Source organism: Anas platyrhynchos, chromosome 2, assembly GCF_047663525.1.
Source record: "Anas platyrhynchos isolate ZD024472 breed Pekin duck chromosome 2, IASCAAS_PekinDuck_T2T, whole genome shotgun sequence".
NCBI classification, from domain to species: Eukaryota; Metazoa; Chordata; class Aves; order Anseriformes; family Anatidae; genus Anas; species Anas platyrhynchos.
Genome location: NC_092588.1, coordinates 158,404,575 through 158,425,936, shown reverse-complemented (window position 1 = coordinate 158,425,936; position 21,362 = coordinate 158,404,575). Strand labels below are relative to the sequence as shown.

At 54.5% G+C, this 21,362-nt stretch overlaps 1 protein-coding gene across 2 annotated transcripts; it reads left to right on the top strand.

Moving 5' to 3' along the window:
• The first annotated feature begins 592 nt into the window (after nucleotides 1–592).
• On the top strand, nucleotides 593–19,323 carry CCDC12 (coiled-coil domain containing 12). Of its 2 annotated transcripts, none has more exons than XM_038172086.2 (7): nucleotides 593–768; nucleotides 11,750–11,820; nucleotides 17,118–17,197; nucleotides 18,309–18,370; nucleotides 18,455–18,489; nucleotides 18,666–18,742; nucleotides 18,959–19,323. In XM_038172086.2, the coding sequence occupies exons 1-7, from the start codon at nucleotides 616–618 to the stop codon at nucleotides 19,036–19,038; spliced, it is 558 nt and encodes a 185-aa protein (XP_038028014.2). In that variant the 5' UTR covers nucleotides 593–615; the 3' UTR covers nucleotides 19,039–19,323. The 2 variants fall into 2 exon arrangements, with proteins under 2 accessions (XP_038028014.2, XP_071890045.1); XM_072033944.1 differs by lacking the exon at nucleotides 593–768 and adding an exon at nucleotides 10,443–10,710.
• The last annotated feature ends 2,039 nt before the right edge of the window (nucleotides 19,324–21,362 follow it).

Sequence of the window (21,362 nt, the reverse complement as noted above, 5' to 3'; positions counted from 1 at the left end):
GGGCACGGTGCTGCCCCCAGCACGGCTCGGCACGGCTCGGCTCGGCTGCCAGCTCCGCCCCGCTGCCGGGCCCTCCCCCAGGTGCTTGCTTTAAAAAAAAAAAAGGGGGGGGACACACACACACATGGGGAGGTGCCCCCCACCCCAAAAAATGCATAAAAATACCAATTTTTGGGGTAGGTTTTTGTATACCCCCCCCTTCCTCCTCAGCCTCCCCCCCCGGTGCCCTCACGCAGCCCCCTTATGGGGGGGGTGAAGGAGAGAGGGGGGGTGTGGGGAATGAAGGTGAGGCGTGACATCAACGGGATGCCCCCCACCCCCCAAAAAAATAAAAAAATTAAAAAAAATGAGGTGAAAAACCTTTATTTTGCCCCCCCCCCATCCAGCCGCACCCCCTTTCCCCCCCCCCCACACCTTCCCATGAGGAGAAACACTCAACGATTCTTTCTATATTTTTAAAATTTATTAAATTATCGTCAATTTTATTTAATTTTTTAATTTTTGGGGGGTGACACCCCAAAAAAAGGAGACCCCCCCCCAAAAAAAAGCCCCCATCGACGCGCTCGGCGCTCGGCTCGCCGCCCCTGAGGGGAGGGGGGGGGAAGGCGGCACAAAATGGCGGCGCCCAGCGGCGGCGCCAAGGAGGAGGAGGAGGAGGAGGAGGCGATGGCGGCGGCTGTGGGGGAGGAAGCGGAGCTGGGGAGGCTGGAGGAGGAGGCGAGGAAGCGGCAGGAGAGGCTGCGAGCCTTGAGGCAGCGAGCCCTGCAGGTAGAGGGGCTGTGGGATGGGGGTGCCGGGGGGGGTGTGACTAAAAGCGCTTCAGCGCCCCTAAAATCCTCACAGCGCACCCAAAATCGCCTCAAAATCCCCCAAACCGCCTCAAAATCACCAAAACCGCCTCAAAATCACCAAAACCGCCTCAAAATCTCCTCACGGCTCCGTCCCGCCAGCCCAGGGTGCTCCCAGTCCCATCCAGCCTGGCCCTGGGCACCCGCAGCTGCTGTGCTGAAAATGAGCAATTTTCCCCTAATACTTGACCCAAATTCAGCCTGTTTCGGCTTAAAACCGTTATTCTTTATCTTATTGCCGTGCTCTGTGGTAAATATGTCGGGGAGGTGTGATTCTGGGGGTGTAACGGTTCAGGAGGCGTTGGGGGGCGGTGGCTTTTGGGGTATGGGGTTGGACCTAAAAATATAGGGGAAAAGGGTTTTGGGGTGTAGGAACAGGGTTGTTTTTTTTAGAAAGGGATCTTTTAGGATTGCCTCTTCCAGCTGCGAGGCCTTTTTAGGGCTAACCAAAAACTATGGGAAGAGATTTGTCTTTTTTTAGGTTAAATCCGTCCTGTTGCTGCAGCCCCATTTAGGAACTGGGAACCTGTTGTAGGGTTTCGCTGTAGGCTCCCCTTCTCCAGGCTGAAAACCTCTTTGGGGTCTGGAGCCAGCAGGTTGGCGGGGCTGAGCATTGAGGGGTTCAGGTTATGGGGTGCTGGGCAAAGAGGATGGTTGATTTTTAGGGTGAAAAAGCGTGGTGTTTGGTGCTGGGGTTTGGCTAGGGGTATAGGGCAGGGCGATGGGGTGAAGGGTGGTGGGATGGGGCTGGGGAAGGGGATTTTGGGGCTGTAAGGTGGGGAGGGTGGCGATGGGGTGGGTGTGGGGCAGGAGAGGGGGTCTGAAGGGGTTTGGTAAAAAGGGTGCAAGAAAAGGGAGAGGAGGGAGCTGGGATTTGGGGTTTGCTGCGGGTAAATGGGGAATATTAGGGTTTTATGAGGGGCTGCAGGGGGAAATGAGGTGCTTTGGAGTTCAGTCCCTTGTCCCCATCCACAGGATCTCGTCTATGGGATCTCCTGGATCCCTGGATTCGCAGAGATGATGTCCCTGTGAGCTGTGGGGACGGGCTTGGGGAGCGACCCCAAAGTGATCCTGGGGCTGGTTTGTAGGGCATTAATCCCAGAAGCTTCCTGATGGCTCAAATCCTCGCCTGAAAAAGCACATTTTTTAGGGCCGGCTGCCCTCGTCACCTCGCAAATACCGAACTCAGAGTGTTGAAATATTTTTGAAATATTTTGATTTATTTCCCCGATCGGAGCTGAAAGAAGAACGCAGCGGGTGTGGGAACCCGGCGCCGCCTCCCGAATTCTGCCAGGCTCCGGCGTGTCTCGGCAGGTCCCGGCCTTGCTTCCTTCACCCTTTTGGGGTTCCCGAGGCGGTTGCGAGCTCTTCCCCTCCCGCCACGTCAACCCCAAGCTGTTGGTTGAGGTTTGTATGGTCCGGGTAAGGTGAGAAGGTGCCTGTCCCTCTGCCGAGACCTTTTTGGGGTTTCTACACCTCGTGCTGCGCTCCTCGCCTTGAAACACCCGTCCTTATCCGTGCTGAGCTTTCAGGGAGGGGAAAAACCTTTTGGTTTTTCTTCTCAGCAAGAAAAAATGATGGAAAAAAGAGCTTAAATTTTTTTTTTAGGTTAATGTGAAGGGAGCGAGGCTTCCCGAGCCCAAAACCCGCACGCATTTCCTCGTGGCAGGGAGCAGGGACTTCTTGGGGCAAATCGAAGCAATCCTGTGGGGCCGTGAGGTCTGTCTCTGCACATACATCTCTCCAGGATTATTGCTTTTAATTTTATTTATTTTTTTTTAAATCAGGCTCAGAATTTCACCCCTTGCCTCCTTGCTCGGTGACGCGTGGTCGTAAAAAAAAAAAAAAAAAACCCTCCTGCTGGATTTCCTTGTGAGTCACCCGCCAGCGGAACCAGTCCAGCCTTCCCCCAGCCTTTAGGGCGTGCTTGTGCCACCCCAAACCTTGGCAGAGGGCGTGGTTGGAGCTGTCTGGCTGTAATCTCCGCTTTGCAAGCTTTCCTTTTATATATTTTTGTCTTTTTAAAGCCGGATTGAAACGTTTTACAGCTGCTGCTCCCCGGCTCCGAGGTTCCTGCAGCTCCTGGCCCCGTAGAGAAGCCGCTCCTGCAGCCCGTCCCTTCTCCCAGCACAGCACGTGGTTCGTTGTAGCTGCTCCTGTGGCACCAGAACTTTATTTTTTGGTGCTTTTTGGGTGTTGGGATCCTTCCCTGCATTAACCAGACCAGTTTTATCCCCCTGCAGTGAGCGTGATCGGTGCTGGCTCAGCCAGCTCGGGCAGCACAACCTCTTTCTGTTCCGTCGCTGCCGCTTCTTTGCGAGCCCTGCTGATTGCAAAATCCCCGTTTTACACCCAAACAAACCCGAAACAGAGCTGGGGGAATAAAAACCGACAGCAGCCTCTTATCTGGCAGCCTTCGGAGAGCCGTGGGAGTAGCCGTGGAGCAAAACCGCGCCGGGAAGAGGAAGCTCACGGGGAAATCGTGCAGCTTTTAACGGGGCTGTGCTCGTTTTCCACCAGCCTGGGACGAGCTTCGCTCGTGTTTTTGCTGCCACCTTTAATTACCAGGAAACTTTCCCCCCCTGGGTTCCTGCAGTGGAAGGATAGGGGCTAAAACCTGACAATCTGCTCCCTTCCTGCCTTTTTTTTAATTTTTTTTCCCTTGCCTAATGGCTGCAAATCAGATTAAAGCCTCCAGATTGCGTTTCTCAGGGAGACTTTTTATCTCTAGTGTCTTTCCAAGAGGATCTTTTTGCTCACTTTAAGCTTAGGCAGGGACACAAAACGCAGAGAGGGACACAAAATGCAATCACGAGCTTTGGCTCACTGCTCTTATTATTATTTAATGCCACGTTTTGAGGTCCCAGGTTTCCTGGATCCGGTTGAAGCTCCTGCCAGGTGAGGGCTGTGCAAAACCACGAGCGCTTCCAGGCCGGGGACCTGACGCTTTCACCACCACTTTACAATTTTCCAGGATAAAAAAAAAGGATCCCAGTGGCACGGAGCTTGCCCTGGGAAGCCGAAATCCCTCGTGCTGCCAAGTCCCTCGTGCTGAAGCCCCAGATAAAAAGCTGCCAGGGAGCTGTGCCGGGGGGTGCCAGCCTCTCCGAAGGGCTGCAGGTCCCCTGGGTGACTCCCGAGGAGCCGTATTTCCCTAACCACAACGTTCTGCCAGGCGAGTTGATAATTAACTGCGGCTCCTCCTGCTCGGGGAAGAGGTTGCCCTTGGAACAAGCTTTCTGAGGCGTTCGATCTGCCCGTTTTGGGGTCAGATGGGCGTTTGGCTCAGGTTTACATCGCTTCAAACCCCCTAAAAATGGCCACAGCTCCTCCAGGTGATGCGATTGAGAGAAATTTGGGAGCTCTGTGCACGTCAGAGCTTCTCCTAAAAACACTGGGCGCTTTGTGAAAGCGAAGCCCGTTTGGGGATTCGCCCGTTAGGTGGAAAACTGCTTGGTTTTAGAAATAAAATCCCTTTAGAAAGGGATTTGTTGGGTTTTCTGCCTGGGTAGCAGCAGCAAAACGCAGCAGTAGTGACACAAAGAAGCACGCGCGTTATCTCCTTGCGGGGAGCCCGGTGCTTTTCCCACAGCTCCTTATTTTTAGCCCTAGATACGGGAGCAGCGGGGAGGAATTCTTGTCTCAGCTCTTGCTCGTAACCTGCCCTTGCCCCTCTGACTCAGCTCCGAAATAATTCAGGTGTGTGGCTGCTGCTGAGGTGAGAGGAAGCGCTCGCTGGCACTGGTGGCAGCTGAAGGAAGCGTTGAGAGTTTCCCTCTGCCTTTCCCTGCCAGTTTTTATTTTTTTTTCCCTCTCTGTGATGTAGCAGCCCCTATTTGCAGCCCCACACTGAAACTGGGGGGTTAATTTTTGAGGAGGAACTGGCAGAATTTGAGATCTGCCTTCCCCGATGCTCCTTCATCCTGATTTCCTCTCTCATCGTGGTGATGGGCAGAGGGTTTTCACGTAATATTTCTCTTTCCATCTCTACCTGTAAGAAAAATAGATCGCTGCAGCTCGAGGGCCCTGAAAACATCACAAAAATAGGAGGTTTTGTATGGAAGGAGACTTTTTTTCTTATTTTTAGACCACCTTGACGAAACATTTTGGTGCAAGCTCAGCTGCTGCTGCCTCGTTATGAAGTTTAAGTCCGAAAAACGTTTCAGGTAGAGCTCCTGCTTTATGAAACCCCAGAGAAAATACCCACGAGCTGAATCCAGAGGGAAAATCTGTAGGAAAACCAGCCTGCTGGCTTCTGCTGGTCACAACCCAAAGCAGCTCCTGCAGGAATTTCTCTTGGCACCGTGTCCTGAACGCACCTCGCTGGCAAGGCCACCTTGGCGCGGGCTTTGTAAGCTGTGGTTAAACCCCAGAGGCTGCTTGCTGAAGAGGAACCGCGTGGTTAAAGGTCACTTGGGAGCTCCTCTTCCCGTGTCAGGGCTCGATTCCCTTTCGGATGCTGGGTTTCGGTGTTTTTCAGAGGCTTTTCATGCCTTTTTGACAACTCGGGGTGTCTTTTTGGTGCTAACTGGCGCTCGATGCCTCTTTTCCGGAGGTGATCCAAGCAGCAAACTCCTTCCTCGATGCATTTAGGACAGAGATTGTTTGCCAAATTAAGAAAACCTGCTGTAAAAACCCATTTTTACCCATTTCTTGCAGCTGATGCAGGTGCTTCTTGGCTCTCTGAGCCCGTGCAGCACGTAGGACGAGACCTGCAGCTCTTCCCTTCCTCTGGCTCCGGTATTGTTCTCACCTCTCTTGGGATTTGTGTGGCTTCGTGCCCAGCCCTCCCCTGCCTGGTGGCCTGAATTATTCCCACTGCTCGAGGCCCCGAGGGAAACAGGGGAGTGGGGAGTGCTGGTGGGGCTTTTTGGGATTTTTTTTGGGGGGAATTTCACGTTAAGACACAAAAAAGAAAAGGTGGAAAGCGGCTGCCTTGTGCCGGGTTCCCCATCAGGGAGACATCAGCTTAAGGAGAGGGCTCCAAAAACCTGCAGTGCTGGTGTGGCCGGGCACAAAAATAACGGGAGAAAATAAGAAATAGAGCAAATAATGAGATCTCTGCTCTGAAATACTGCAAAACCAGCACTTTGTGTCCAGCGTGTGCGTGAATTTCCCTGGGTGTTTCCCGGTGGTGTTTAACACTTAGAGCCCTGGCTTTTTTTTTTTGTTTTCCTGTTGCTTTTGGCTTCGTGGCTGTCAAATCCTCCCTGGGGCGGTGTTTGGTTGTTGTCCTGGCTAAATAATGAGGCGATTCACAGCAAAAAAAAACCCAAAACTGGCTGTCCCTCTCCTTTTAGAGCAGGACCTGCGGTGTGGAGGCATGAGGGGATGCTGCTCCTCTTCCAAAATCATCAGCAGAGAGCGTCGCGGGGCTGACCCGAGCAGCACAGGTGCCTTTCTCCCACCCAGCCCTGAGAAACCCAGCGAGCAGAGCAGCCACGGAGCTGTTTTTTCCTTCTTTTTCGCCCCAAAAAGCCTCAAACCCAGCTTGGGAGGCAAGCGGGAGCCTCCGTGGCGAGCTCTCGTGGCCGTGTCACGCCTCCCGTCGGAAGCGGCGCCTTGGCTAAATCCCAGGCTTTTGTCTCGATTTAGCAGCGCTTTTTTTTAGGGCCAGAAAGGCGGCGGGGCCGCTCCTTTCCTCCGCTCGGCTCCCGAGGCAATTCCTGCCCTTCCCAACCCTTTTTCCTCCCGTTTTTTCCCCAGCCTTCGTGGCTCCACGCCTCCTCTCGGGGCACGTTTTGGGAGCTTCTGTGAGCTGCCGCCCCGTTGGGATTGCTGGTGTGGGGATGAACAAGTCTGCCACAGCCCCGTTAGTGGGATCTGGAGGGGCTGGGGCTTTTATATGGGATTTAGGGGGTTTTGGGGTGCTTGGCTGGGCAGGCTGCAGGCTCCAGTCCCCGCAGGGCGAGCTGTTAACAGCCAAACCCCAAAAAGCAAAAACCACCCCGAGCTCATCCCGTTAATCCCACAGCCCCGTGGACGCCCCGCCGTTATCTTGGGTGCCCGTTGCGTGACCTGTGGTGGTTTTATCCCAAACTAAAAACCTTTTGGGAGCTTTGTGGCTCTCCCAAAAACGAGGGGATCATCTGGAGTCCCCAAAAGCTTCTTTAGGGGCAGGCACAGCCCCGTACACCCCTTTGGGCTGCTGTATGGCCGCGTCCTGCCCCTGCTGCCACGCGCTTGACCCCGCTGCGAGCTGGTTCAGGAAGCTCGCCGCCTTGCTTGCTTTTTTTTCCCTTTTTTCCCCTCTCCTCCTTTTGTTGGGTTTGTTTGCCTGGGCGAGGGCGAGCCCTCGGAGTGGTTTCCCACGGGGCGAGGCGAGCGCCGCCGGGGACGGACGGGTGACGAGGACAGGGCGGTGGCACCAACACCCTGCAGGGGACGGGCTGTGGGGAAGATTCCTCCTCTACCTGCTCCAGTCTCAGGTAGAGGAGGAATCTTTCTCTTTTCCTGTGTAATTTCGGGTTATTTTCTCTCCCTTTCCCTTTTTTCCCCTCTTTTTTTTTATTTCACAGTCGATGCTCGCGCTAAATCTCCGCGCTATTTGCTCGGCTTCCCTGCTGCCCGTGCTGCTGCTGCTGTTTTCAAGAGGTGTTCCAGCATCCCCCGAGGGGTCTGCCTGGAAAATTAAACCTTCGGAGAGGTTCTCGGGCTCTTTAGAAATCCCTAAATAAATAAAATAGGGACAGAATTGCGTAGAGGGAGCGCTTACTCCACGCGTTTTTGGGGAGCCACGGAAAAGGAAGGGCTCGGGAAGCTTCGTGCAGGGAGTTACTTGGCTTGGCAATTAAATATTTTGTTTTCAGATGGATATTGTGCATGGCTGGAAGTCCATTTCCCCTCGCAGCATCCCTCTGGGGTAGTTTTTTCCCCCAATTTCACGGATGGGGGAATTTAAAGCTCTTTGAAAGAACGTAAAAACCCAAAATGAGGGGCTGTGCCTTGCCGAGCTGTCTCCGAGCTACACAAACAGCTCGGTAATGGCAACATCTCCTTTTAATTTCCCTTAAATCCCCTCGTAGCCTCCAAACAAAGGATTTATAACGCCAACAAGGACATCTTGGTGCTCTCCAGGCCCCTCCGGCACCGTTCTCCCTGCAGGAACCGAGGCCGAGGAGAGCCCGTGGTGGGTTCGGGCTGGTGGCCCCGCAACCAGCGGGCTCTGGTTTAATTTATGGAGGGGAAAAATTAAAAAAACAGCCTCCAGAAACCAGGTTAATCATCAGCTCCAGCAATGCAGAGTCAGGTTTGTCTTGCGCCCAAGCGGCACCGCTTAATTAGCACCGTGGGGCTGTGATTTCGGTGTGAAACTCGGGTGTTTTAGCTAACTTTTTAAAAAATACATAAATATAGGGCCAGGGAGATTCATGCATGGTCCCTCGCCCTTCTGCAAACATTTCACCTTTTTTTCAGGTCCTGGTGTGTGAACGCAGACCTGCTCGTAGTCTTTTTTTCCCCTTTTTTTCTCTTCTTTGGAGAAATGAAACCGGCCACGGGCAGCGTTTGGTTCTGTTTCCCCTTTTGTCCCACAACAGAGGTGGCATTAAGGCACCGAACCCCGAGCCAGCCTGCTTTCCCCTGCCCTCCCGCCCTGGAGAACGCAGGTTTTGTCCCCTAAATAACCACAATTTTGTCCCAGGCAGCTAAGGCAGGGCTGACTTCTCAGCTTAACATAAATTTGGGGGAGATTCTGATGATTTCTGAGCGTTCGGTGCTGTAAATCAGTGATTTTTGTTGGAGCAGGCGGGAGCGATGGGCACGTTGAGAGCAGCAAACCTCAGCCTCGGCGGTGGTGCTGTGGGAAGAAATACCTGCGAGTGTTTGCTGTGTAAACAGCACAATTAAATCATAAAGCAACGAATTACGGGCGCCTTTCATCTCGGAAATGGATTATTTTGGGAGGCGCTGGCACAAAGCGAGGGGTTGGATAATTTTTTTTCGGAGGTTTTGTTCCTTTGCTCTCCTTTAACCATTTCCATAGTAACCAGCGGGGACTGAACCGGGATTATGGCTTCAATAAGGAAAAAGCTGCGGGGCCGTAGCTCAGGCTCTTATAAATCCCCTATTTATACGATTACCGCGAGGAGCAAATGGTTTCCGAACAGCTCCTGATCGATTTTGGTGGATCTCGGGTCCCAAAACATCTCTGACTCGCCCCACAGTGAGTACATTCAGCACAGAGCTTGGAGAGATCAAGGAGAGCAGCAAACGTCCCCACCGAGGACGATGACTGCTCCTTACCTGGATGAAACCTGCTTATATCAAGCAAAAAATGATGCTGTGGGACCTGGGAGCTTTTATTTTTCTTTTTTTTTTCCTTTAACACCAGCTCCTGCAGCCAGAAAGGAGGAAGAGCAGCTTCAGGGATGGAGCCTGCTTTTTTTTTTCCAGCCCTGACCCCTTTTAACTCCTCGAGAAGAGACGTTTATTTGCCGGAGAAGCACTTGACTGGTAACAAAACCATCCTCCGAGCCTTAAATGAAAGATAAGGAGAGCTTCAGTATTCCGGTCACTCCCCGAGGAAAGCGAGCTGCTGTTAGCTCCTGGGAGGAGGAGAAGCTGTCGGGCAATTTTGGTGACTTTTAGGGGATCCAGGGGATCACCACCTGCATTTAATGTGGGCGCTCAGGGCCGGCTGAGCTGCCCAGGGGATTTGGGGAGGGGCTGGAAATGCAGCAGGACGGGCAAAATGAAAGATTCAAGCAGAAATTAAACCCCTGCAGTTTCCTTCCTGGGATTTTGGTAAGGGCCAGCCCTGAGCAGAGGGGGAAGCAGCTCTTCAGGCTGATTTTTAAGGCGGTGGAGAGAAGGAAACGAATAAAAGATTGGGATTTATGAAGCCTCCTTTGGGAAGGAGGTGAGAGCCACACTTGTGTCACGTGGGGACGACGAGCCGGCGCTGATGAGAGGATGTTAGGTACCGAGCAAAACCACTCCAAATCAGCACTCGTGGGTAATTTGCACCTAGGAATCCTAAAATAATCAGCCCGAGAGGTCGTTAGCCTGCTGCGTTTTGATTTTGATCTTTTTTTTTTTTGTTCCAAGCACTGGATAAATTCCAGGGGGCTGGCAAAACACCGCGGTTTGAGACTCCGGGCAAGAGGGGTGAGCTGGGTCAGCAAAGCGATTTATTTAGGGCCCTTTTTGGCCCTAAACCTTTGAAGGCGACGCAAAACCCGGCCTCTTCCCTTGTTGTTACGGTGGAAGGAACCAGAGGGCTGCACGGGGCTCCTGCCAGGAAGGAAAAGCGCCGAAGCCCGGGGGGGGATTTCTCATTTCTCACATTCCTGGGCACGGCGCCCGGATCGCCCGGCACCGGGGGCTGCGACCTGGCTCCCTGCAGCCACCGGGACGGGCAGGAGGGGTTTGTGTGCTGGAACAAGGAGTGGGAATCCCAAAATTGCCAGGATTGAAGGCGTGAAGGATGGGAGTGACTTTTTTTGTTGGCAGGCGCTTGGCAAGCGGCCTCGCAGAGCCCGGCTGCGTCTCCAGCCTGAGGAGCAGCTCGCCACGGGGTGCTAGAAAAGAGGAATCGGGCGAGGGTGGAAGGGCAGGGGGGTTATTTTCGGCTCCTTTCACGGTGGTGAGGTTTTAGGTAGGGGAAAGTGAAGCTGAGCTGAGAAATGAGAGCCCAAGTGCTGCTGTGGGGCCGCCACCAAGCACGGGGAGAGATCAGACACACGTGGGACGAGCTGGTGATCGTCTCGGGGAGGCGATTTGGGGAGGAGCCCTTCTTGCCCTGAGCTGAAGAAACGAAAGTTGTGACCCAGCTGGCGAGCACGTGAAGAGGATGACAGAGGGGAAAATTCAGAGCCCGGCGGGGAACCCTGAAGGTGCTGCTGCTGTGTCAAGCCATGGGGTAAATCCAGCGAGGACGGAGAAGGAAAAAGAGACGGGGCGGCGATGAAAGGAAGAGCTGTAAGATAAGATGTGTGCTCGAGCCTCTGCCTCTATCAATAAATGATCACGTAACGAGACCCAGCTCAGCCCGTGATCCCACGCAACATCCTCACCCCAAACCCCTGCTTGTGGGGGAATCGCCTCCGAGCAGCCGGCTGCGTACGGGAGGAAGGAGATGTTTTAAAGCATGTGTGACCCCTCTAAGGCTACAGGTGCTTTAATTGCATCTTTGCAGCTCTTCTACGCTCAGCTCTGCAAGCTCCAGCCTCCTGCGGGGTTTTTTTTGGGGTGAGGAAGGCTGGAAAGCAGAGGAAGGAGCACACCCCTCTGCCCAATTTTCAGCGGGGGGTGGCGGGGAGCACGGTTCAGAGGGCGCGCCGCAAATGGCCCCGTGCGGTTGGAGACGCGGCGGCGCCTTGAACCTCGCTGCCATCCTCATCGTCCTCCTCATCCTGTGCTTTCTCCTGCTTGGCATCTCTAAAAAATTCAGGAAATTCACAGGACTTTAGGAAATATTTGGGTGGCGACAGGGAATGGGTTGCAGCAGGTACCTGGAACCGGGGGCTTTTAACCCACGTTCGGACGGGGTTAAAGCAGCCAAATACTGGTTTTAGGAGTGATTGTTGTTTTTTTTCCCTTTATAAAGAGCACCTCCAGCCTGCGCCGGGCCTGAACCAGCAGTGAGCTGTTTGCACCCGAGCTGGTTTTTAACCCGGGATCCAAAATAACATTTTAAAGCTTACACATTCAGGGGTTTTTCTCGCAGTTTCGCCAGGGAAATCCTTCCTTCCTCGCCTTTCCCGAGCGCTCCCGCTGCCTCTGAGGGCAGAATTGACTTTTCCCTGCCAGTTCTTAGAGTGCTAAGAGGAGAAAAAGGGAAAGGTGGCTTCATTTCCAGCTGTCAGAGCTCAGCTGTGGTTTCAAGCCCCCGTTCAAGCTCTGAGCTGGGCTGCCCTGACCCTGCAGGGCCTGACGGAGCAAACTCTTTGTCTTTGCAGAACAAGAGCAGCGGCGAGCCCGAGAGCAAGCAGTTCAGAAGAGATGACGAAGAGGAGACCGTCAGGCACAAGTAATTATTTATTTATTCCCAATTCTCTCTTTTATGCACTGTTTGGGCGCTGCCCTCGTGTTAGGATCGCAGAATCGCGGAGTGGTTGGGGTTGGAAGGGACCTCAGCGACCCCTTATTCCACCCGCTGTGCCACCACCACCCCAGGTTGCTCTGAGACCCATCTTTGGCTTCTAACATGCAACTCAGGTTTGGTTTTGGTGTGAATTTAACCTCCTTCTGTAAAGAATCTGAGATGGGGGAGCACCGAGGAAAGCCCTCCAGCCAACTTAATGTATTTTTGGGGGCAGCAAGGGGAAGGCGATGCCCTCGGAGGCACCTGGAGTACAGATCGATTCCACATCCACCACTCCATCCCCGTCACTCACACCTGCGTGGTTTAAAAGTGCATTTTTTTTCCACGCACCGGGGCTTTGCAGCTCACACCTGGCCCACTGCTGTTTGTTCATCACCCAAAAACGCGAGCGCAGGGGAACCGCGGAGAAAACGGAGCGAGATCCCCTGCTGCTGGGGAATAACTCCTGGCAGGAGCTGCGAGCCTTCTCCAGAAGCACCAGGTGGTGTTTTTTTTTTTGATTTTGGGCTGGGAGCGCTTCTCGAGAGCGATCTCAGAGGCTGAACTTTCATCCGGAGGCGCCGCCGGTGGGTTTCGTGCCGGCAGAGTCACGGGATCCGGGCTGAGGCTGACGCAGGAGTTAAAGATCTCGGAAACGCTACTGAATAATGAAGGAGCAGCTCTCGCTTTGCAGCCCTGCCACCTGATCTGCGGCGTGGCGAGGTGCTGCGGGGTGCTGCTGCCCTTGGACGAGGAGCATCGCATCTCCTGCGCTCCTGGAGGTCTTTTTTTCCAGCGTCAGGGAGCTCTCCTCGTGCAGCAGGTTCACCAAATCCTTCCTCTGCCTGCAGCGATGCCCTTGAAACCTCACCGAGGTTACGGGCAGAGCGAGCAGGAACCCCTGTGCAGTCACCAGGAAACTGCCCGTGGACGGAGGGCATCTCCTAAAATCCGTGGGAGTGATGCCTCCGGGGAGGGAGGCAGCTTTTTGGGGCGAAAAACTTTCCTTCCCAGCTCGCTTTCCCCGCAGGAGTCTGGAGCTCTTTGCCAGGATCCAAATGTGACTTTTGCAAGGCAAATTAGAGCAAGATCGGCTGGGCAGGAAACGTTTGAATCACAAATTTGGCCGAGGCGAGTCGTAGCTTCGCAGCTCAGCTCCAGCCCATCCTGGGATTTCTGTTTGACTCGTCGAATGCCCTTTTTTTTTTCTTTTTTTTTGTCAAATGCCCTTTTTTTTCTTTTTTCTGCTGGCTGAAATCGGCCGCGTGCTTCGAACGAGACCTTGGGGGGGGCCAGCAAGCCGCTAACTCGCTTCTCATCTCGGATTTTCATTTCCCGGTGAGCTCGGCTGAACTTTCTCAACCCTTCGAAAAGGCGGAACCGCTGAGCGCCCAATGCCTCGCCGCCGGCTGGTGCTAAAAGCTTGAGCTGAGCTGATCTCTGCTCCTGCTCCCGGGAGCTGAAACCTGCCCTGGCTGCTCCCTCACCCCCCAAAAACAAGAGCCTGGGTAGCTGGGCTGCTTCCTCAAGCTGCAAACCCCCAAAAACAGCCAGGCTTTAACCACAGCCTGGTGCCTCCTCCCATCCTCGGGGGCCAGGACTTTGCACCCTGCTTTGCAGATCTCTTCTAGCTGCCAGCGTGACGACACGATTTGGGGCAGCTTCCTGTTTTTTTTTCTGCTCAGCTCACAGCTCTCCCCCCTCTATTTTTTATTTTTTTTGTGTGTTCCTTGTTATTATCTTTCGCGCCGCGAGATACCGCGGCGGGAACAAGCGCTGACGAGGCCCTCGGTGCAAAACGCAGCAATTTAAGCTCGGCTCTGCCTCTCTGGGGGGTTGATATTTCTAAGAGTTTCAACGCCTGGCTTTATTTGCTTCCCAGCTCTGCTGCCCAGGGGCGTCGGGGCGTTAAAAGCGTGAATAAAAACCCAAAGCAAGGCTTGCAAAAAGGAAGGGGGATCAGAAGCCGTCGCCGTAGCTAGAAATTAAGCCTCAGCTGCTGCTGTTTCACCACTGAATCAGCCCTGAACATTGCAGCTCGGCTGAGTGCTGGGCAGGAGCCGGGGGAAGAATGTCACGGGGCAGGGCAAAACCACTTGTTTTTATTTTATCTTTCATTTTTTCTTTTTTTTTCACACCTCCCCTCTGCACAAAAAACACAGCAGCAAATCTGCTCCGCCAAGGCAGGAGCACGGTATCCGCCGTGCCGTTGTCCTCCCTCCCGTCCTGGAGAGGCTTGTGGAGGGCTCAAAAAATATTAAATAAGGGGAAAAAGCACTGCACATCTCTAAGGAGGTGGTGTTTTTTGATAGCCAACCCCCTGCCTTGCCCCCCTCCCAGCAGTGCCCTCGTTATTTCAGTTTTACGTCCCTCCCGTAACCAAACCGGAGCGTTTTGGGGGCTGAATTTTGGGTGTTTTTTCCCTCCCTGCATCCTGCCTGCAGGCAGGGGTTTGGCGTGGTGCTCGGGACCCCCGAGCCTGCCCCGAACATCTTTTTTTTCCCAGTTTCAGCCTCGTGGCACCCTCCTGGTGCATTTGGAGTCCTCCTCCTGCAGCACCCGGAGATGCATCTGCCCGCCCCGAGCCCCGTCTGCGCTCCCCGAGGAGCACGTCCTGAGACAAAAAACCTCCAAAAAAAAAACCAAAAACCTCCAAAAAAAAACCAAAAGCCTCCTCGGTGAGCTTGGGGGCTCGAGGTGGAAGAGAGGCGCCTGTTTTTTGGCATTCCTCGAGTGCCTCTGGGAGGAGGATGCGCTGCGACACGCTCGGCTCTGCGCCCGGATCCCTCTGCAGGGGCTGGGGGAGCTGCCGGGCTCTGCCCCTGCTTGTTGCTCCCTCCTCTCCTGCCCCGGGTGAGGAATCCAGGAACGGTGGGAAAAGCTTCACCCCCTTGATCAAACAGCAAAAAAATTAGGGTTGTGAAACGGAACCTGCACCATAAGTCTCGCAGTGCCCCCAGAGGGTGGTGGTGCTGCAGCAGCCCCTCGGCACCTCCCTCGTGTCTCCCACTTCTCTTGCGTGCCCAAATGTGGCCTCCTAGGAGCGAGTGAGATTTGGGGAGGCAAAGAAAAACCCAAATTCTTGCCGTGGTTTCTCTCTGAAGGGCGAGATGGAAATTGTCACTTGGTTTTGAGCCGCTTGGAGCGGCCGTGCCAGAAAGTGGCCGGCTCTGAGAGCAGCTCGAGGAGGTGGAAGGGCAGCAAATTCTCAAACCAGACACCGTTTCTCCACGCCTTCAGGAGAAGATTGCCCGAAACAGCTTGAGGCAAGGGTGTGAGAACACCCAGGACTTCCCTAAAAGAACGCAAAGACCTGGGCTTTATTCAACCCACCCCTGCGGGAGACCCCCGGCTGTCTCGTTAACTGGATATTTTGAACCCTTTTAATCCTTCCTGCTGTTTTGGGGGCTTGCCCTTCATCCGTCTGTCTTTATATATGGATAAAAAATTGGGGAGAGCAAGGCAGCAGCTTCTGGTGAGCCGAGCACCGCGGGGTTCGCCTGCCGAAATCCCCCGCGGGTGCTCTGGGCGCTGCTGATTCCCGGAGGCAGGTGCAGGGAGCTCCTCCAGCATCCAGCAGCTAATTAAAGGGATCCCTTTCTGATTTCTGCTTTGTTTTCCCCTCCCTCCTGCAGCTGTGCGTGGCTTTAACAAGGAGCTGAAAGCACCGGGGGGAACGGAGCTCGTGCCCTGCCCATGGCACGAGGGGAGCTGGGCGCAGCCCCGCGGCCGCTTCCCCTTCTGCTGGTGCTGCTCCCGTCCGTGCCAGCACCTGCTGGGTTGTGCAGTGCTTTTTTTTTTTCATTTTAATCTCGTGGAGAAATCTCCAGCGAGCACGGGCAGCGCCGGCTAGCAAGGCTTTTGTTTGCCAGCCCAGGTGGGGCTTTCTGTGGGCTAAGCACGGAGCGAGCGGCTTGCCCCGGCAGCCCCTCTTCCCTGCTCGTTCCCCACACGGTGCCGGCCTCCCGATGAGTTTGGGAAGGGGCTGAAGCTTGTGGGAACGTTGCTAAATCCATTTCGGGTGGCGTGGCCGGGGCTGAGCAGCCGGCGTTGCCGGCACAAGCTGGTGATGTTGAAATAGGGCTTGTCAGGGTGCAATGCTAACGTCTCGCTGGCCTGAAGGAAACAGCTTGCTCGGCTCCCAGCTCTCCTTTCAGCCCCTCTGACCTTAGGGCAGCCTGTGTTTGGTTTCTGTTCGGCTGCGGGAGAATCCTAAACGTGAGTTAAACCCAGCAGAAAGCGGGGGAGAGGCCGAAAGTCGGCGTCCTGCAGGCTCTGGTGCTGCCTCTTGCTCCGATAAATCCTCTCCAGCGAGCAGGAGCAGGCTGGTGGCCAGATGTCCAGCATCACAGCCTGACACCCCGTTGCCTCCCGGGTGAATTAGCTGCCTCCCTCCCCTCCGCCTCCCAGGTGAGCAACAAAATTTGGCTGTCCCTAAGCTCCCGGTGTGCCTGTGAGAGCTGTGCCTGGCCGTGGCATCGCCTTCTGCCAAAAATAATCTCTTGATCATCCGAGATCAGGCTTCCCGAAAAGCCCTGCCTTGCTGGCTGGGGAGTGACGCTGCTGGGTCCGGGTTAATGCAATAAATTCCTCCTCCCGGGGCACGTGTGTGTAAAAAAAAAAACACAAAACCAAACCAACCCTGTAAAACCTCACAGCAGCTTGTCCTCGGGGGTGGCTGCTTCCTGCACCGGGCGCAGTCCAGGCGCGCCTGGCCGGGGGGAGGTATTGAAGCAATGGGCTAACCACGAGCTAATCACACCCCCGAGTTTCTTTGAAGCATCCTTTCTTCAACAAGCTGGCTGAAACCAAAAGAAATGGCTCGTTTCTAGCCCAATTTGAGGCAGGAGAAGGGGGCAACGGGATGAATTTGCCAGGGATGGGGAGGGCAGGGTGCTGCGCCCCGGGGCTGTGCGCTTGTGCTCCGGGGTGGGTTTCTCCCTTGTGCTTCCCACCGCTCCCATCCTTCCCCTTCTCATCCTGGGCTGTAGCTCGAGTCCTTTTCTCATCTCTTGCTTTGCTGCGAGCCCCAGGGGTGAGCTGTATCTCACCACGGAGCCTGGCAAAGCTGGAGCAAAACCCCTGCACAGCCCCGTCGGCACTGCCCGAGGCAGGATCAGAGCCGGCAGCGAGTGCCTGGGTTTGTGCTTGAACCCCTTAAACCCACCCAAAGCCTTTTATGTGTATTTAATCACCAGCGTGCCCACCCCTCACTGCCCTCTGCTCTTCTCCTTCCTCCCCAGGGAGATCAAACTGCGAAACTACGACCCCGAAGATGAGGAGCTGAAGAAGAGGAAGGTGCCCCCGGCCAAGCCGGCCTCAGGTGAGCAAACCCCGGGAGCTGGGGGCAAGGGGGGACCCAAGCAGAAGCAGAAGCGGCGGTGGTGCTGCTGCCAGACCAGGCAGAGCCCTTGCAGGGGTTTTATTAACTGCTGGGACGAGGCTGACAGCACCCTCACAGCACATTTCATCCTCTCCTGCTGCCAGGCAGCGTTCGGGGGGAACGAGGCAGCACTTAATGGGCAAAAAAAACCAGCACAGGGCTCCACATCCAGCCAGAGGTGGAGACCTGGTCGGCAGGAATGCTGCTGCTGTGCCCTCTTTATCCTTTTTTAAAATTTTAAACTTCCTTCCACTCTTCCCCTGTGTGTGGTTTGGGATCGGGAACAGCAATTTTGGAGTGTTCCCGGTAAAACCCGAGCTCCCTGCCACCCCCCTTTTGGAGCCGCAGTGCCCTTCAGGTGCAGCTCCCGTGCCTGCAGCAACCAAACCCCAAGTCCTGGGGCACTTTGTGCAGGGGCTGGGGAGGGAGGAGGACGGAGGAACCGGACTCAAAACGGTTTCACATTAAATACACCTCGGGTAAACGCGTTTGCTGGAGCAGGATTCGGTTCATCCCTGATGGATGTGCTCACGGCTCGGTTCTTGCACTCCCTCCTTGCACCAACACCTCGATTAGCAGAGGGAAAGCTGCGTGGTGACCCCTTAGCTCCCCTTTTTTCCCTGATATCTGGAGCTCCCAGATACCTCACAGAAGGGCAGGGCTGGAGCTGGGTCCCTGCGAGGTGCCCCACGCTGCGCCCTCGGAGGTGAGTCACAAATTGCAGATTCAAACCCCGCCGACCTGCCGAGCAGCTCATCACTGCAGACCTTGCCAAATAGGACTCGAACCCAGAAGACTTCCTGCTGCTGGGTGCTCTTTGTGGGGTTTGCCTCGCTTTCAGGTGGTTTCGGGGAGTTTCTGAAAGGGTTTGGGTGGCGGAAGGGTGCGTGGACCCACGGGGATTTGCGTGTAGGTGATTCCTCTGAAGGTGACGCCGTTCAAACGGGCTTTAATAAGCTGCTCTGAAACAAGTCCGGGTTTTCTGGTGGGTTTTTCCCTGCTGTCCCCTTGCTGTGCCTTGTGCTGACGCTGGTCCTGTTCCCCCATCTAGTGGAAGACGTGGTGAAGGAGCAGCTGGAGGCTGCCAAGCCGGAGCCCATCATCGACGAAGTGGTACGTGCACCGAGAGCTGCTCCGTTTCGGGCACTCCTCTGCCTCCCTTCCAGCTCTCACTGCCTCTCTCCTCTTCCTCCTTAGGATCTGGCAAACCTGGCCCCCAGGAAGCCGGACTGGTGAGTGCTTGAGGTCCCGGTGTCACCATCCCCTCGGGGTTGTCTGGTTTGGGTTAGATTTGCTAGAAATGGGAAACTCAGCTTGTCCTGCTAGGAAAAGCGCAACGTGGCCCCTGCCTTCACGTCTGCCCGGGGTTTGGGATTTGTTCTCACCCTCTCCTCCTCCTCCTCCCCAGGGATTTGAAGCGAGACGTGGCCAAGAAACTGGAGAAGCTGGACAAGAGGACTCAGAGAGCCATTGCTGAACTGATACGTGCGTGAGGGTGCTGCGGGGTGCTGTGCGGGGTCACCCCACGCAGGGCACATGTGGGGAGCTCCCTGCCTTGCTGCTGGGCTGGGGAGGGACTGGTGGAGCTCGATCCCCTTCCCAAAAGGGGAAGGCAGCAGTTTTGGGGTTGCTCAGCCTCTCCCTGTGGGTTTCCCAGTACGGGAGGCCGATTGCTAAGCAGCTGCTGCTTCTCTCTTGCAGGAGAGCGACTGAAAGGGCAGGAGGAGGAGCTGGCATCAGCAGTCGGGTCGGCAAAGCAGGATGGAAGCGACTCAGACTGAAGAAATCCATCCAGCAGCCTCGGGCACGGGCTCTGCCAGCAGCACCGAGCCCATCGCCGGGACACGCTGAAGCCCCCAAGTGCTGCTGTGCAGCTGCTGTGTGCTCAGGACCTGCTCTGTGCTAGGAAAAGCACCCAGCTAAGAGGCTAACGTGTTTTTTTTTCTGCTCCTTGACATTCCCAGACCCTGCGGGCTGTGCAGCCTGTGCCCCTCCTCCAGATGTTTTATAACGGACAGAGTTTGTTGGAAGAAATCTTTTCATAATAAAACAATCCCGCCGTGGAAGGAGCTGTCGCTTGTTCTATCAAGGTTGAGGCAGCTCAATTAATCCTCGGGGACTTCACCCCACTGTGTCTGCAGGTCCCTGTCCCCTTCACGTCCCGTGGCAGCGGGGATGTTGCAGGTCGGGCACCTCGGCCAGCCACGGGGGCTCCCGAGTTTTTCGTTTGAGTGGAAAGCGGTTTTGTCCCGAGGTAAAACATCTGGTGCACATAACCCTGACAGAGGGATTTAGAGCAGAGTTAACCTGTGATAAAAATAGCCGGTCCTGTTAATGGCACGCATCCCGCTGCTTTTAAAAGCCTGCTGAAAGAGCAGCTGGGAGGAGAGGTCTGGAATGGGGGCAGAGCACGTGGTGATGCTCCGAGGGGCTCGACCTGCTTGAAAAAGAGCAGGACCCACCGAGCTGTGGCACTGGCAGCTTCTCCATCGCCAAAGCAGAGCTGTCTGCTGAGCTGGTGGCCTTCCCCGCTGATGAATTCGAGAATATTTCACGATGGCTCCACCGTGTGGGTATTTTTGTGCTTATTTATTAATTATCTTGGCCATCGCATGCCTGAACGTGCAGTTCCTTCACCGGGAAGGAGATTGGGGAACGCGATCCCACGTCCCCTGCAGAGCCACGGCCTCTCCTCCGTGAGATGCCCTGTAGATGTCAGCAAACCTCCGCTCACAAAGGAGCACACCAAGGGGTGTAAATTCCCTGAAAGCTCTTTTTTTCCCCACTTTGGCTGCGGGCACAGCCCTTCCCAGAGCAAAGGTGTCCGTCTTCTCCTCCTGCTCGTGGCAGAGCAGCTGTTTGAAGTCGTATTTCCTCGCCACGACAAAAGGAAAGCAATTAAAACCCGCTTTTTTGGACAAAGGGAGCGTTCTTGAAAGATCTGTTTTCTCTTCCAGCAGTTTTAACTTAACCACGGGGTTTTTTTGGGATGCATTGCGGTGTCCCAAGGACCCACCTGAAGCCCCCTTGGGGAGCTCAGTCCTACGCACATGTCCTTGGGGTGCTGCTGTGGTTGAAACACCCCAAAAAACATCACGGATTTGCTTCCCTCGGTTTCCCTGGAGAAGGGGAGCTCCTCTGAGCACTGGGCTGGAAGAGGACGACCAGAAACGAGAACCCCAAAAACCAGGAGGCGACTTGGCTCGGGGTCCTTTGCGAGGTGGACAGCGGGACCAGAATTAACAATTAATTTCCTCTCCTTTCTGCCTCTCCTTTTTTATTATTTAGTCTCTGCTGGTTTGCTATATATGATTTTGTGTGTTTGTAAACATATAAATATATATATTTCCCCTTCTTATTTGCAGAGATAAGCTCAAGATTATAATTATGAGATTATAATTATCAGATTATCTCCAGCCAGGGTTTGGAGATGCTCACGCGCTGACACCAAACACCTCGTATCCCCGTTAGGATGCGCCCAGAGTGCCAAACTTTCATATTTTCGGCACAAAATTTGCCACGGGGTGGCCGTAGGAAGGCTTGGTGAGCCTTGCAGCGTGCCCTGCTGCAGGAGCCGCCCCTCAAAACCCCAAAAAAAAACAAAAACGGGGACGTTTTGGGTTTTTTTTGCTCTGCAAAGCCCTGCGTTCGCTGCGAAGCTTTGCCCACAAAGCGCTGGTGGCTTGTGAGCGGTTTCAGATGTCCCGTTTCTGCCCCATTCTTTCAGCCAGAGCCTGGTTTCCAGCAAACTCTGAATATTCATGAGCAATTTTTCAAACCATGCGGGGATCCTTCAGAAGCAGCCTTTCATGGCTAAATAACACGAGCGGGTAAGGAGCAGGGTTTTGTTTCTATTCTCCGGAAAATCTCATGAATTTGGGTTCTTTTCTCCAAAAAAAAACAAACCAAATTCAAAGCTCTCCGCAACACAAAACAAAATTAAAAAAAAAAAACAAACCCTGTTGGGCTACCCAAAATGTGACTCTGAAGCTGAGACGCGCGCTCCGTGATTTGCTAATGCCAGAGCTCATCTCTACCAAAACGCTTCTTTCATTTATTCCTTCTTCCAGAAGCCGTTCGGCCACGACTGGGGAGTGTTGGAAAA

Excerpts from the sequence above, each read along its gene's own strand:
- CCDC12 (XM_038172086.2), top strand. The coding sequence starts at position 616 with ATGGCGGCGCCCAGCGGCGGCGCCAAGGAGGAGGAGGAGGAGGAGGAG. Across the intron at positions 11,821-17,117 it reads GAGGAGACCGTCAGGCACAA|GGAGATCAAACTGCGAAACT; the intron begins GTAATTATTTAT and ends CTTCCTCCCCAG. Across the intron at positions 18,371-18,454 it reads AGCCCATCATCGACGAAGTG|GATCTGGCAAACCTGGCCCC; the intron begins GTACGTGCACCG and ends CTTCCTCCTTAG.